The sequence below is a fragment of the Nesoenas mayeri genome (genome assembly GCF_963082525.1).
Source record: "Nesoenas mayeri genome assembly, chromosome: Z".
Taxonomy (NCBI): Eukaryota; Metazoa; Chordata; class Aves; order Columbiformes; family Columbidae; genus Nesoenas; species Nesoenas mayeri.
This window is the reverse complement of record NC_137542.1, coordinates 35123328-35140084: the sequence shown is the minus strand read 5'-3', so window position 1 is coordinate 35140084 and position 16757 is coordinate 35123328. Positions and strand designations below refer to the sequence as shown.

Sequence of the window (16757 nt, the reverse complement as noted above, 5' to 3'; positions counted from 1 at the left end):
TGTTCAAAGTTGCTGTGGTTCTGCTTTGGCCCATAACATACCGCAAGGGTTCTGATTCCCAGCTCTAAAACAATTAGTTTGGGGAAATTAAACGGTGCCTTATGTGCACCTGTGCCTGACAGCAGTGCTTCTCCCACACCAACGCACCCAGGGGCTGCAGTGCCCAGGCTGCACTCTCCCAAAAAGCTTTTGTGGGGGGCAGTGCTGTTTCTCATGAAGCCAAATGGAATCAGTGGTTTGGCAAAGATGCTGCTCTTGAGAGTCTCTGCTTAGAAGATTTATTTTTTAAACAGGCAACAGCTAATATCAAGGGGGAACAGATACATTACCAGCAAGTCATTTCCAAGCAGCTAATAACTGTTTCCCTACCCACCAGATCCTAGGATGCATTTTCAGGTTTAAACATAACGTATACATTGTAAATAGCGGAAACATCTGGGGTTTATTATAACACCACTTTGCTAGCCTTGGGCATTGTACAACTCCCACAGGCCACGGTTCACCCTTGACCTGCCAAACACGATTACTGTACTCAGGCAACTTCCCCTGCTCCACAGCTGCTTGCCTTCCCCTCCCCTCCGTCAATACTCATTACCGCTATCATTATGGCTACCATCCTAGAGCAGCCAGTCAAAAACTTAGGTTGCCATGGTCACTGCATGGAAACAGCTTGGCTGTGCAGAAAAGATGGTGAGAATGGCCAGAAAAGTAATTTTGCCAGCACAATGTAGGGCTGCACAACACCCTTTGCATTGGCAGCCTTTTGTCTCCCCCAACAAGGACACTTTCCTTCTCTGTCCTGCTCATCCCAACCTCATTGCAGGTTTGTCACATCTCAGTTTCCCACCTTTCCCAATCTCCAGTCTCCTACAGAGACAAAAGTGACCCTGTCCCTCTCCCCCACTCCTCCTGCACCCGTATCTCCCAGTCACATTTAGCTTCCTGAGCTCTTTGCTCCAGCCCCCTGCCCTCCTTTTCTTGCTCTCCACCAAGAGCCTCTCTTCACGCACTCTCTTCACTCACTCATTCCCACTGCTTGATGTCCAGCCCCACAAAACACAGTTTTATCCCTGCTTCACCTTTCCCATCACTTTTCCCCTCCTTTTGAACATGGTCCCAGGCTGCACTTCTCCCTGCCTTCTCCCTGCACCTCATGTGCAACACCACAGCAGCATTGTGGGATGTGAGAGCATTGTTTCCCCTGGAGACTCAGCTGGGGCTAGAGACTTAGTCCAGGCTAAGCAGCGAGAGGGAGGCATTTTAGGGATGTTGGCACAATGACAGACTGCAAAATTTTATCTGAACTAACTCGAAGTCTGAATCTAAAGTACTTCTGTTACACTACGATGGGGACACACCTTCAGAAACAAAGTGATTTTATTTCTGCCTGTTTTCGAGCTAGGTTAAAAAAAATCCAAGTGGTCATCCACTATGGCTTAATATATGTACTTTGAAAGCTCATTTGAATAAGCTATCCAGGTGTCCCTGCAAAAACAGGCTGCTGACCACAGGCTCTTGCCTTCCAAGCATGCATAAGCAGTGCTGTTACTGCCTTCACTGATCCTTCCCACTGAATGCCTAACAAGTGGTTAAGAAAGAGACCAGTGCTAAACACTGCTGTTTAGAAACACATCAGGAAGAAAATACAACCTGTGCCTTCACCAGCTCTGTCCACCTGAGAACCAGGAGCAGACCCAGCAGCCTCCCAGACAAGTCACAACCAGCTGCACTTCTGTTTACAGCTGGGAGGAGTGTAATGCCTTTCCTGTGAACCCTGTCTTACAGGAAGCCTCCTCAAGAGGTAACAACCATGCCAGCAGCAGCATATCCCTTTGCAGAGTGCTAAGCTCCTCTGCCAGCACTCCTTGATTAAAGCCTATTGATTGATGCTACATCCACTCTGACCCTGGAAGACAGGGCTCAAGTGCTGATTACAGTACTGGGGCAGTACCCGTACTACCCTCTTACTTCCCTGCAAAGTAAAGGGAAATTTCTGAAAATAAACATCTGAAATGTATCGCCTTTTTAGAGGTTTATTACTTAGTAGCCTGGTAAAATCCTCTGTGTTAGGAAAAATAACATGCAGCACTGCCTTTTTTTTAATTTATTTTTTAATTTGTTAAGTTCAATCTACTGATCAATTTAAACATCATCCTTGAATTATGCTATGGTAAAACAAATGCACACTTAGCAAATAAATGGAATTGATTATTTTCTGGAGTAAAAGGACTTACTAAATGAAGTATTTTAATATAACCCCCCAATCCCTCTCTGAAGAAGCACCTGGTAATTCACTTTTTGGATCAAATTGCAACTCCACAAAAACTTTATGGCCTCATGTGTTTTTTACACCCCCACATTCCTCCCTAGAAATGTTATATACAGCGTGCTCCAGGCACAATTATTTGTCAGAAATGTGGATGGTGGTGCTGGGGAAAGAGATGTAGCAGGCACCAGGACAGCAGCAGAGCACTGAGAACATAAGAAATGGGTAGCTGCTTAAAGGAAGGGCTCCCTGAGATACTGATACATTCATTACTGGTCAAGTGAATATCCTCCACTCCTGCTTGAAAAGTTCTCCACATGTAACTTTTTTGCTTACCAAACAGGCCCACAAGCCCATTCTTCACTCCATCCTCAACCATGTTTCAGCACCCGTAAAAATAACCACCCCTGTCAGATTAAAAGTTGGTCTAGCTTAGTATCCCATCTCCAGTCACGGCTCATGGTGGGTGTCACGTAAAAGAGACAAGAAAAAAAGCAAGAATAAATCATTGCCTGTGATGCCTTTGGCCGTGGCAAAGTCTTCCAGGTCAGAGAGCTGCAGAGGAAGGAGATACTACTGGGTCAGATGAGATGCTCAGGAGCCTTTGTAGTGAGAAGCGGATGCACAAGCTGTCTCTCACGCTTCTAGTGGGGCTTGGAAGTGGTGGGGACCCTTGGCTGGTTTCATGGAGGAACCTAGCTCCAGTGAGGTGGGACTTTGCAATGCAGCAGAAACCACAACTCTCAGGTGGTGTTAGTGAATCCACATGTACCCTGCTGATGGTCAAGAGAAGGATATGGAAACACAGCAAAGGTAATGCTGTCTTATGTTTTTTATCTTATCTGCTCCCTGGTTATAGAGCTAGCAGTCACCATGGTTTTGTGAATGGAAAGAGCCTCACAAACAAACTCCAGTTCTAAATACCCTAAGCTGTTGATTATCTCTCAACTTCAAAGCAATTTTTAGCTCTTATTTGTGCCTCAGCAATTGAGATTGATCTGAAATTGACTGTGTTTCGCTATGAAAGTGATAGCAAGAAACTTCATGACATGCCATGAAACAAGGCGATCCTGAAGCTTCTTTAATTTGTCAAGGGAGTTGTTAGCCAATTGCAGCTTTAAAAAATCAAAGGCAACTCACTGTTCTGGACATTTCAACACTTCCCTGCTGTGAGACGTGGTGGTGAGATTTCTGCTTTTCCATGAAGAGCTTGCTTCCCAAAATTATCAAAAGAATATGCATTTGTTCCTCTCTAAAACATTTATATATAGAATTTAAAGGGTTATTTGGGAAAATGCACTGCTTTCTCACAGGGGATTGCCATTCTTTACTTTAAAGACAGCAGTGTTTTCCAAATCTGTGCCATCCAGCTGTTGGCACATTTCATCAGACCACTCCCTCAGGGGGGTCTCTCCAGGAGTTCCAGCATTTTTATGGAACCACGAGTTAAAAATGGCTTAGAAAAGAAGCCTTTTCTTTTCTTGACACTTCCCTGGTGGAGAAATTATCTGATGTAATATAATTCTAGGAGGTCTCAAACACTTAAAAATTAACTCCTCCCTTGCTGCAGTTGTGATGGACCATGGTGTATACATGTGCACAAATCTGCACATATGTTTGCACTAATATTGCTCTAGCATTACTCTAGGGAGAAAAAAAAAAAAAAAAAAGTTTGCATTCTCTTTGCATAAGCTAAGCAGATGAGGGTAGAATGAGGAACAGCTATCACCTATCACTTTGCTGATGTAAAGAGGATAAGATGAAAAAGATGCCAAAACACTTGCAGATGTACAATCACCTGATTTCATAGGTCAGCTGAGTTAACCATTAAATTCAGCAGCAAACGTAAGATATTTAATTTAATTATCTTTCTCTCTCTAGACATCTCTAGGCCAGCAGTCATGATACAGTGCATCATTTAAATTTTCTCAATACTGTTTTTGCAGGACAGAAGTTCATTTGTTATTCTCAGTTTAAATAACTTACAGTGTCATTAAGTGCATTGTCAGTTTTGGGACTCGATAAAGGGACTGAAGATAGCCTGCTCACAATTTAAAATATATGGGTACATAGTAGTCTGAAAGAAGAAGGAACCTAACAGTAGGCATGATATCTTCACCTTGCACAGTCCCAGCTAGTTCCATTTACCAGAGTGCTCAGGCAAGTGCTCAAGTTTAAGTCTGTAAATAGTCCCAGTGATATTCAAGGAGTTTCACACATTCCTGCCAGGCCAGCTTGCTCGTAAGTAAGGTTGAAGATCAGGTTCCTTTCAGGGCCTAACTGTGCACAGGACAGGGAGATACACAGACATAGTGACACGGCTTTTTTTTTTTTTTTTCCCCAAGTCTGTGATGAAAGCATTTCTTCCTCCAGGGATTTGGCTCAAAATAACAAGGAGAAACATTTATTCTTCCCTGTCCTGTGCCCGCAGGTTCCTGGGACACATTTAGGGAAAACTGCCTACACTGAAGCAAGTTAGCATCACAGTCCATTCTTTGACGCTTACGCACACAGTATAGGGGCCCTCTAAAGTAGGCTTTGTTTTTTGCAGCTCAGAAATAGATGGAAACATTGACAATGGGCTTCCTAAAGGTTCTTCTGCTGACCCTGGACAGCACAAAGTGTCTAAAATGCCTGACACTGTAGGAAGAAAAGTGGGACTTCAAATTAAGTCAAGGTATAGATTAGGGCAAGCAAGGGTTACCTCATTTCATGATGTCAATTGCAGAGCATGAGCAGCCTTCTTGCCAAAGCACTGAGTAGTCTTTTGTGCAGGAGGGAGTCTGGTGAAAATGCATGGTTTGGCATCCCCACGTCTAAGCATCTCAGATAAGGATGCAGAGGCCATACACTGTATGACAGAAGACAAGGCTCCCAAACACTTTTTGTTTATGCAAGTATTTGAAAAGCTCACAAAAGGAAGGCTTTTCACATGTTCTCCTGCAATTTCATCTCATTGACATGCTGTTCCTCTCTTGCCATTGCCATTGCTTGCCACCTCTGGGCAAGTTCACTGCGGCAGCCAGGACTCAGCACAGCTCATCACAAAAGCAGAGTCTGGCCTTTTGGGACACAAAAGGGAAACAGCCACTGAAGACTCAAACTACAGACCCTGGACATTAGAAGAGCTATCTAGACATGGCAGCTTACTTTAGCTTTGATGGCACCTACATACAAAGTCAACTTAAGTGAAAGCGATGAAAGTCTAAAGTGAACCATGAGAAGCATTTAAAAATACACCCTGGGACTGAACCATCCTCAGCTATTTTCGGTGCCCTAGGTATCTCTCTTCAGCACCTCTCCTCAAGAGGAAGCAACATCATTGGCAGCACCTGTGCAATTATTTCCATACCTTTAAAATAAAATGCTTAGATGAAGCTACTGCTCTCTCAACAGGGATTATTTCTTTTAGAAACTATATTTCCTCCCTTGCTTTTGTCTTGCTAACAGCAGTGAAGATTACATCCCCTTAACAACAAGCTCTGCCTTCATCCTGCTGTTATGTACAGCTCACACTGGAGCCAAAGAACTTGTTCCCCTTATGCACCCTGCCTGGAAAGTGGGAGCAGCCTGGTTATTGCCAACAGCTTCTACCAGTCACGTGTGAGCAGGTGAAAGGATGAGGGCAGACCACATTTTTGGGATTGGGAGCAAGGACACCAGCAGCTGAGACCAGTGGATTCTGGCATTTGTGGAACTGACATGAACTTCAAGAGACAACCTGTAGCAAGGATGAGTGCTGGCCATTCTGTGATAAGATGGGTCCTAACCCTACAAAGAAGCTTTTCACTCAGGTGGTCCTCACTATAAAAGTAGGGGCAAAATAGGGTGAGATACCCCCCACTCATGGATAGGAGAAATAATCAAGGCTTAGCAATGCCAAATAATATAGGAGTGGGCCTGAGTTAAAAAGATAGTTGTCTATTTTAAATCCTCCTCTCCGACCTTATTTTAAAATCTCCTTCTCCCTGGATTATTGCTCTGAAATACTTTTCCAATTTCTGACTTTGTTGGCACTTCACACAGCCACGAAAACCTGCGCTCAAGCTCAGTATCACTTTCGCTGACAATCAGTTCCTTCTCCCTACAGTTCACTTTGTCATCCGGCATTTGTACTTAGCCTTTTGCATCTTTGCAGCACCTTCTCATATTCCATGCACAACGTGCTTAGGAAAAAATCACATTTAAACAAAAACGTATCAACTGGAAAAAAAGATGAGGCTAGGACTGCTGGAATCTACAATGTTAAGTCTGGCAATAACTTGCTCAGGTCACAAGAGAAACCTGACACACAGAAAAGCCCTCTGCATTCATCCCATAGCTTTTGGTTGAAATATAACATATCTTTCAAAAAAGACACAAATCATTGGCTCTGATACTGAGAGTGGCTGAAATCCTTCACACACCCAGGCAAGTCCTTCCTCTGCATAATTACCTTCACTTTTAAGATCAGTGCCTTTTAACTAACCAGACCAGTGCACCAGCCACTCCGTTCATCCTCCAGAGCTCCCACAGAGAATACACTCTTTACAATGTGCTTTACAGCTCTGCATTTGTAGTCCACCCTTTCCAAGAACAGGTCCAGCTAGCAGCTTTCATGTTTTCAGGTTCACTTTTAAAAAGATTAGCTAACTTCTCTAAAAGTAACTTCTCTTGAGATAATCAGGACACTGCTGTAAAGCTGGTATGGTCCACTGCAGAAGTACAGCAGACGGCAGAAACAAGAAGGAGGCATTGGATACCCTGGGACACCAGTTTTTACAGGTCACATTCTTGCCACTGAAGAGGGAAAGGTCTGCATGGGAAGCTTCTCTTCTTGCAGTGGGACATACTGCCATTGGAATCAGCCTGCTGGAGAATTTTTTCGAATACCACGTTCTCTCTGAGAGTCTCTCACATCTTGCCAGTGACACTCCCTGAACATGCAGGTCTGGCACAGAGGCACAGTTGACATCTTGCCTGATGCACTTAATCCCCATATCCTGCCTGCAAAAATGGTTCCTGCAACAGAGCTGGCTGAAAAGGACCAGTGGGACAGTAATGTGCATGCTACCTAAAAAGACCTTCCATCTTTCTGTCCCCTCTGCAATAGACAGCAACAATGCACAGTGCCCTCCAGGAAACCCATTTTCACAGAGGGAAAGGAATCTTTTTGCACAACAAAAAACAGGGCAAGGGACAGGCTTGTGTTACCTATATCGTTTTGATACCTCTAGAATGGCCATATACCAGGAAAAAGGGTGGTTTGAATAAAGAGGTTAGCCTGGAGACCTGGTTTCTGTGCTGGGATCAGATGCTGATCTGGTGTGACCTTGGACATGCCTAGACTATAGGATCCTAGGCATTATGAGATGGCTCTCAGGATAAGTTTATTTCACAGTGGGCAATTTGAATGATACAGATTTCAGCTAGACATCAAAGGACTATGATGATACAAACAAAACTGGTTGGTTTGGCACAATTCAAGGCTACATGCAAAAATGTATTCACAGAATTACAGGCCCCATTTCATTTACTGGCACTCGTTCCAAATATAACACAATAACTCAGAGAAGTTTTCAGAGCTGTTTCATATACAGGTGCAATGTATCATTGAAAGAACAGCCCCTTTTTTGTCTGAAGTCTCATGGACTTCCCCAAAGGAAAACTGAAAATTCTGTCACTATAGAAGCCAACAACCCTGCTAAAATATCACATTCACAAACACGCAAACACAGAGCTTCCCAATATTGGATTTAAAATTTAACTTTTCTGGCAGTAATGGCAGTGCAAACAACCTCTATCAATGACCTCTGCAACTGAATGTTACAAGGGACTCTGTTAAGTCATCTCATGTGTGCATTCATGCTCCTGTAACTGTCTTCAAAGGGATTAACCATTAGCCATAGGACATGGCATATGGTTGACTCGGGGGTGAAATGAAAGCTGTTAATGCAGGAGAAAGGCATAGAGCAAGGCTCAGCCTGAGTCCAAGTCTGAACGCCACGCCCGGACTGCCTGACCTGGATTCCCCTGGTTTACAGAGGTAGAAGGACCATCAACTTATAAAATCCGAGAAAGAGATGCACATAGGGAATGAGGAAAGGCTTCCAAGTGAACTGTCGTAAATGGATTAACATATGTCTCTTCCTCCCTGACCTGTGAAGCCCGTGGACTCCTTGTCAGAGCTGGCAGGGGATAAATGACCTACAGTGAACAAACTACATAACATGGTTGGTTTCTCTCCAAATCTAATGCTCCCACAGAAAATTACACAACCAGAAACGCAAAAAAAAAAAAAACAAACCAAAACAAAACCAAAAAAACCAAACCAAACCAAACCAAACAAAAAGACCCCACAAAACCAAACCAAAACAAACAAAAAAACCCAAACCAAACCAAACAAAAACAAAAATGACACCAGAGCCAAGTAGTATTCTGTGCACAGATAGAACACTAGCAGTTACTCCAGACAGGGGCTTATGTGAAAGATCCCTATCTGTCCTGTACGAAATAACTTGCTTTTCTTTCCTTTTATTGCTTTTTCTCCATTAACAGAAATAGAACAGATGAGAAGGACAAGGGGAAGGATAGACAGCTGCAAAAGAGGAAAAGAAAAAAAGGAGTAAAAGGAGTAAAATGAAGAAGGGAGACAGGGAGAGAAAGATGCAAGGATGGAGAAAAGAAGAAAGGGAGGAAGAGAAAGATGGAGGAAAAAAAGGATGAGAAGGACAAGGGGAAGGATAGACAGCTGCAAAAGAGGAAAAGAAAAAAAGGAGTAAAAGGAGTAAAATGAAGAAGGGAGACAGGGAGAGAAAGATGCAAGGATGGAGAAAAGAAGAAAGGGAGGAAGAGAAGGATGGAGGGAAAAAAGGACAGAGGAAGGCATAAAAGAAGGACAGCAGGACGGATGGATGGAAAAGGGGAAGCGAGGGAGGTGAAGAAAGGAAAGGAAGGAGGAAGGAAGTGGAGAAGAAAGAGAATGACAGAGCAGGTGGGGGAAGCAAGAAAGGAAACAAGGAAGGAAAAGAGGAGAAAAACATGCTCATGAACATCCCTATGGCCTCACACTGGACAATTTCATACTCCTGTTACAGGAGAGCAGAGCACAACGTTTATCAAGACCTAAGTCTCCCTCACAGCTTCTCTGTTAGTTTCCCTGTACACCCACTGACCTTCAGCACAACAGCTGCCCCCTGCCTCCCGCCTTCATTTTCAGGAAACTGCTTTCCAAGTTGCCCCCCTTGCATCATGCCGTGTTACTGCTGCAGTACCCACAGAGCCAAAGGGCTAAAAAACATTCTCATAAGTGTCCCACACGGCTCAGCCCAAAGCTCTGCAGCTCTGGGTCAACCGGCAACTGCCATCCCCCCGCCCTCGCCAGGGCCCAAGGAGGGAAATATGCGAGGCTCGGAGCTCCGTCTCCCGTACCTGCGGCGAGGCCGCGGGCAGCTGCGCGCTCCCGCCGCACCCTCTCGCGGCCGCCGCCGGCAGCGCCAGCGGCACGCCTGTCCCCCCCCCGCCCCGGCCTTTCCTCCTTTCCCCTTAGATTACCAAGGAAATTGTCTTCTTTTGTTATTATTTTCATTATTTTTAAAGCAGGACTTTCACAGACGCCTCCGTGAGTATCACATGCACGCATTACAGTCCTGACATGTTTCTTCTTAGCTGTGTCTCTGCTGCTCACCACCCCTCGCCCTGACACTGACACTGTAACTCTTCAAATGGAAGCCTTTCACAGTAACTTTTCTCGGGTTGGAACAAGACCTCTCCCCTTCCCCCGCCGACGTCAGGACTCTGGGTATTTGAGGGAGCAACTGAGGGTTAACTGAAGCACCTCAAGCATATTCAAGCAGTTCTTTGTACAGCTAGAATGACTCACACAAAATATTGACACTCAGTTTATTTTCTTGTATCATAACGGAACATGATAAACTATCAGTACTGTTAAAGGCACATTCACTCTTGTTACTTTTGGAATGTTAACAAAACACTGATTTGGTAAGAATTCATAGCATTTCCAGAGCTTCTGACAACCTGCAACATGATTGTTATTCATTGTTTTGCTCTTGGTTATAAGTAACTGCCTCAAAGGACAACTAGATGCTTACAGATAGATTAAAAGGGGGAAGTGGGAGAAGGGAAGATGCTTGGAAGAAAGTTTTCCATAGTCCAGCACTTATCTTGCCTTACTTTCAAAATAAAAAAATGTCACTTAGGTGCCTAATCTGTTGTCAAAGATGCTCAGTAGCTCCTCTGTGATTTTTGTGGCTACGCATTCATGAACCGAGCGCCCAAAAAGTTTTCTTGAAAACCCAGTGACTTTGATTCAGCAGATGAAATGAAAAGTGAGCTGCCCCTTACAGTAAGTGCTGAAGTCTTCTGAAAAATCACTCCACTGTTTTTTTCTTCTCTCTTCTAGTTAGTACCTTTCCAGAAATCCAAGAGCTCACAGTTGCAAATAGACAAACTCAGATTTGAGTGTCAGTTTACAAGCTTTGCCAGGGATCAATGTTTTAAAATCCTTGCATAACTTAGCAGATCTCGGCATTTCTATACTCAAGATAAAAACTTAGTTCAGCCTTCTCCAGCTATCAATATTTGCACAAAGTTCAGAACAGTTTCTGGGTTTATTTCACAGGGGGAATATCTTTCAATACACATGCAGTGTTTACTGGTCAACTGTACTGGTATGTTCTCACAATTTTATTTGCATTCCCATGGCTACAGTCAAGTAGTACTTGCAGTATTAAGTCAAAAAAGGTTGAATCATGACTAATCTCATTTATTCACAAAACATAAATGCAGTCACATGCTTTTTAAAGGATTCATTCTCAAAATTGCTCTGAAGATTGTGCGGAATGTTTGGAGCATTCAGGTATTGCACACAGGTGGAGAGGCTTTCCTCTCAGAAAAATGTACAGGCATGACAACAGTACATAAATATTTTGGCCTGGAAACATCAGAAATTTCACTCCTTCTAAGCAACGGTTTTCCTCTAGAATTGAAGAAGTTTTACCAGAAATCACAGCTCTCTTTCCATCTCCAAGGCTCTTATCTTCAATTAATGCTAAAATACTGACCTGCCTTCTGACCTCTCTTCATGAATATTATCAATTTAAACATAGCAAGCCTCAGACTGAGCTCAAATCCTCCCAACCAAGCCTTGACCTGCAACTTGGTCTTTAAAATGATGAAAACCATTTCTTTCTCCATCAACCAAGCCTGCTACCAGAATGCAGTCAAAGGTGATGATCAGTCGCACTCATCTCATCTGAATTTTGTGCTATTTATTTTGTCATTTTATCTAAGTCTAAATTGAATTCCCCACGAGGAGGTACTTATTTTCTATGTCGATGACTGGAGCCTCCCTCCTCTGGGCTCTGTAAATGCAGATGCATTCAGAACAATGCTGCTGAGGCCACCTCTCTGAAATAATGAGTGAGACCCACCTTTGTTGCTCTTCTCTCTTCCCCCACCAACTTTGTCCTCCTGCACCAGATTCTTGCAGAGCCTTCTCCTCCTACCATTGCTGTGGAACTAGAGAATGGCTGACATAACCCATAGCCACAGAGTTCACTTCTCCGGTAGTGCAGTCAGTATTTGTACACATCAAGGTGTTTTTCTCAGAAATACTTCATGCCTTCTCAGGTATTTCAAGCCCAGCAGCTTCTCTACTTTTCAAGCCCTCATCTTCTCTACTAAGCAGAAAACACCTGAAAACACACATTCCCCAAGATGTCTAGAAACACTTGACAAAGGGGCTGGGCAGCTGTATGCTCATGCACTACCTTATATACCAAAACACACTTATACCAAAACTCTTTCACTGAAGGATATTACTGGGCTCATTCCTTTCACTTCTCTAGCACCACCTTACAAGGTCCAACACTAACACTGGGCTCGCAGAAGGTTCAAGAGCTGACACAGTGGGCCCAGTCCCAGGCTCCCTGCTCCTGCTATAGCAGTACCCTGGGTCAGGAGCAGTGCGCCTGTGAGGAAAAGTCTGGAGACCTTGCTTTCACAACCTCAGCTTGCCTGCATTAGGTTTCTCTGCCCAGGGTGGAAGTGTTTTCAGTGCATGGGCAAAACTAGGCATGGGCAGAACTAGGAAGTTCTGGCAGGTATGTTGAGGCTGTCTGCACGCCCAGTTGGCACAGCAGTTCAATGAAATCATGGGGAGAAAAGCTGTAAGCTTCTGTCCATTTGTAATATTCTTCCCTCAGTTTTCCACCTCCTGTATTTATCACAGGCCAGAGTGCCCTGCTGAAGGAAGATACTCTGGACTTGACAGAAACCAGACAGAATCAATTTGTTCAAGACCAATTGAAGTGAGGAGGGAATATTTTCTTACATAAGAAAATATTCATTTTCATTGTAAGAAAAATACGTTTGTTACATAATTTTAGTAACAAAGAAACCATAGCAATGTGGACCTCCCCAAACTTTTGTAATGGAGCCCAGGTTTCACCTGGGCAATGGAAAACATGAAGTTTGTTCGATTGTTGTTTTGCCGTGTGGGGCTTTTTGTTTGTTTGTTTATTTTGTTGTATTTTTGTGGGGTTTGGTTTGGTGGTTTGTTTGTTTTTGTTTTGTCAGTATTACCACTGTGCAGCTGAGGAGGCCAAACCTGCACAGAGTTTTTCCAATAACTCTCTAACTTTCTTCACCAACCGTAGTTCCAGAGTTCCCAGATAAGCTATGACAGAAAATAGCAAAGAAACATATTCTCATACACGTTTTTTCTAAATTCTCAACCTGGTGACAAGTTACCAATAAGACAATGCTTCCAGACCCAAGACAGAAGGGATATGTGATAGGCTTTGAAAGCCAAAAGCAAACTAAACTAAGAGAAGCTATGATCAGAAAAAAAACTAGCACTAAACAAAAACCTCAAGATCCATAAATGACTTCAGAACTAGTGTGCAGATCTTAAAACTGATGACTAGCTACAAGCCTCTCTCTTTCGTGTGGAAGGAAGACTATGAGCAGATGCAAACTACTGACAGAGAAGAACACAGCAGAGAAGATCCCAATTCCTGACATAATTCAATTTAAGAATGTATGACTACTAGTGAAAAGGAGAAATCATGGTCCCACAAAAGTCAGAAGGGCTTTATATCATCCCTAGGAAGTACTGTTAATCAACATGTATGGCCCAGTCATTAATTTAAGCTCTAATATGCTTGAAGAGACAGAAAAGAAGCCCATTTCATGATATGTAAAACTGTTCTCGTGCTACAATTTACATTAACAAATGCTTCTGCACTTGCTCCTCTAAAATATTGGGTCTTACCCTAAGAATCCCCCAAACCAGAAAATATACTTTAGTAAAAGTTTAGATAAAATTTGTAAATGTAACATCGACAATATGACATTGTTTGATTGTGAGTCAAGTGTACAGTGATAATGTACTTCATTCTCCTATTAGATACCATACCTGCAAACACTACATGGATTAGCTACATATGTGAATTACTCTGCTACATACACTCATTTGGAAGCAGCAGGATTTTAATTAAATAAGATAGAAGAATGATCGGTTCTTGCCCACACAGAAGCCTTTTGACTGGTAATGTTAGGTATGGATGAAGGAGATACTCTTTCACACAGACAAAAACTTACTGGCACTTTTGAGAACTGAGGTAAGCACTTGCCAGAAAAATTGACTTTTTCTGGTTCAAACACTGACACATCTTCAGGTAGTAGGGACATGAGCCCTCTGGAGTCTTAGCAAAGCCTTATGAGTTAGGCATGATCTGAACTCTGCCTTGGTGAATTTCAATCTACACTTGCCACCTTTCAGATTTTCAGATAAAACTCTCACCATGGCAGACATGATCAGACCACAGCACCACAAGTGGGAATTAAATACACATGGATACCTAAACTTTAGGTGATATATGCTTGTGTGAATCCTCCAGGCTGTTATGCTGGCTCCCTCTGCTACAGAAAGAAGACTATCTTCCCCAAAATCTCTGCCTAGATTACTCAAAAAATGCCACCTCTGGTTCACAGCTTCATTTTCTTCTCCCTCAGCACTGGTACAAGTACCTATCCCAAGGCATGTGTAGTCTCTTGTGCACTTTGCAGAGCTGGCTCCAGCTTCCTGAGACTGTTCAAGCTCTTCTAGTGCACCAACCCAGCTCCACTGGAGATGTAAAACTGTCCACAGAGCAGGAAAAAGGAAGCTATCCTACAAGAATGGGACAGAATGCTTCAGGAGTCCGAGGTATACAGTCAGAAAATGAGTTTGTCCTTTATGCTTCCTTGACAGAGCTTTGCTGTCACAAATCCTCCCACCTTCTGTTTTCTATGTCAACCACAAAAACAAACAAAAAATCCCCAAATGCTTCAAACAGCACAGCTGTCATGGGTAAGTTTGCCAGAGGTTTTAATGTTCCAACAGGCAGTTAGTTTTAGCAGGATATGCTCACAATGCTTGTATATTGTAGCAGCAAGCAGCACTATAAAAGCTCAGTGAGATAAAGAAGGGCAGAATCAGAGTTTCTCTCTAGCTTGGCAGAACAAGGGAAACGTCCCCGGCTGTACCTGAAACTCATTTAAATAAACTGTTGAGAAGAAGCTGGGTGAGCTGTATCTCCAAGACACATAGAGAAGAAAATGACACATTGGGCAGTACTAGTTTGTAAAGATAATTAGCCCAAAGGGATACCTGCTGCTGCTGAATCACACAAATCCTCCTTGAGGGTTGACGATTAAAGTCTTCAGCAGCATCATGTTGGCCATGATGCACTCAGTAAAATTATCATAGGTATGTTTAGAAAGTTTTATCCTTTCAGCCTTTCTGCTTATTTGGCTGTTTAGAAGGAAAAAAATCCCAACAACAACAACAAAAAAGCACAAATTAGGCAGCTGACTGCCTTTCATATTCTTCTTTTAAAATAATTTCCCACGAACAATAAACAATACAAATAAATATATAAACTAACCAATAACTCCAGTTACACACTGCTGTTGCAAAAAGCTAAGAACATCTATCTGTATGTACCGCTAGGCTTTCTGACTAACTAGGTGACGTAACAGGAGCTCTCTAGGAAAAGTATTGTGTGCTCATATGTATTTGTACAGCACCAGGAGTCTTGATCTTGACTGAGGCATTTGGCTGATAGAAATAAGTAAGTATGGTGAGTGGGGCGGCATGCTCAGCTGCAACCCTACCTTTGAGCTGACTGACAGAGTCCTGCCTCTGTGGACACCTACCAAGGACAAGAGTATCACTAGGACAAATCTCTGTGCTTAATATCAGGGAGGCGTAAGAAAAAGAGCATGTGCTGCTAAGCAAATGAAAAGTGCTCTCTGATCATCCCTGAGTAAATAGCTGCAAGTTTAGGCAAAATACCCCACACCAAAGTTTGCTATCTGTCCAACTCAGCGAAGTGATTTCTGGGGAAAAGCAGGAGCAGAAAACGTGTTTTGTAACACGCCCTCAAAAAATGAAGCGGAACAAAAAAAAAAGCAACTGCTGGCCGAGAGACGTTCGGGGTTTCGGGGCCGGTAGGAGGGAGAGTGGCAGACCGGCCCGCGGTCGCACGGCCGCGGGGCTCCCGTCAGCGCCGCCGCCTCCGCCGCTCCGAGCGGCGGCCGCCGCGGGGCGCACAGCCCCGCCGGGCCGGGCGGGCGGCGGCGGGGGCGGACAGCGAGGATGCGCCCGGTGCGTGCGGCCCCGCGGGTGCGGGAGGAGCGCGGTGACTCCGCGCAGGGCGGCCCTCGCACCTGCCGACGGGCTTACCTGTGGAGGACCGCCGCGCCTCACCCTCCTCCGGCGGAGCGGGCTTCTTGCCAGGCCCTTTGCCTTTCCTCCCCTTCCTGCCGTTGCCGTCTTTTTTCTTTTCGGCCATCCCGGCTGCGGCTGGCATCGCGCTCCCCGCCGTCACCATCCCTGCGGCCGTCCCCTCGGCCGCCACTGCCGCTGTCGGCTCCCGGATCACCCGAGGCTCCAGCATCGCTCTTGCCCGCCGCCGCCTGGGACTTGGAGCAGCGAGTTCTTTAGAAGTTTTTGGCAACTCCTCTCCGGGCCTTTTTTTTTTTCTTTTCGTTTCCTTCACCCCCTCCCTCCTCCTCCACCTTTTTTTTTTTTTTTCTTCCCTCTTTCTTTCCTAACGATAATAACAAATTCCAGCCCACATACACACCCCCTCGGCACACGCCTTACTAATGCCCGCCCCGGGCACCGCACGCTTGCTCTCGGGAGGAGCCTGCACGGCCCCAGAGCGTGCGGCGTCCCCGGCCCCGGCCCCGGCCCCAGCCCCAGGGAGGGTACAGGCACCGTGGGCCCGGCGAAGCGGGGCGGGGCAAGGCAGAGCAAGACGGGGAGGGTGTTGTAGCCTGGTGTCGCCCCGCCGATCGGCAAAGCCCACGGCTTGCCGCGAACTGAGGTGGCTCCGGCGCTGACGACCTGCGGGCACGCCGCGGGGGAATGGCGAGAGGCCTCTCCCGTGCGTCGCGGGTGGCCCCAGCGCGGGTCGGGGGTGAGAGAAAGAGAGAGGCG

General features: G+C 44.8%; 1 protein-coding gene across 1 annotated transcript in view; it reads right to left on the bottom strand.

Moving 5' to 3' along the window:
• Positions 1–16550, bottom strand: part of NRG1 (neuregulin 1) — a gene marked incomplete at both ends in the record, with an annotated part of 175778 nt that extends 159228 nt beyond the window's left edge. Inside the window, one exon of the mRNA XM_080362772.1 lies at positions 15999–16550. Within this exon, the coding sequence (XP_080218898.1) occupies positions 15999–16212 (214 nt within the window). The remainder of the gene's footprint in view (positions 1–15998) is intronic.
• Positions 16551–16757: the final 207 nt, after the last annotated feature.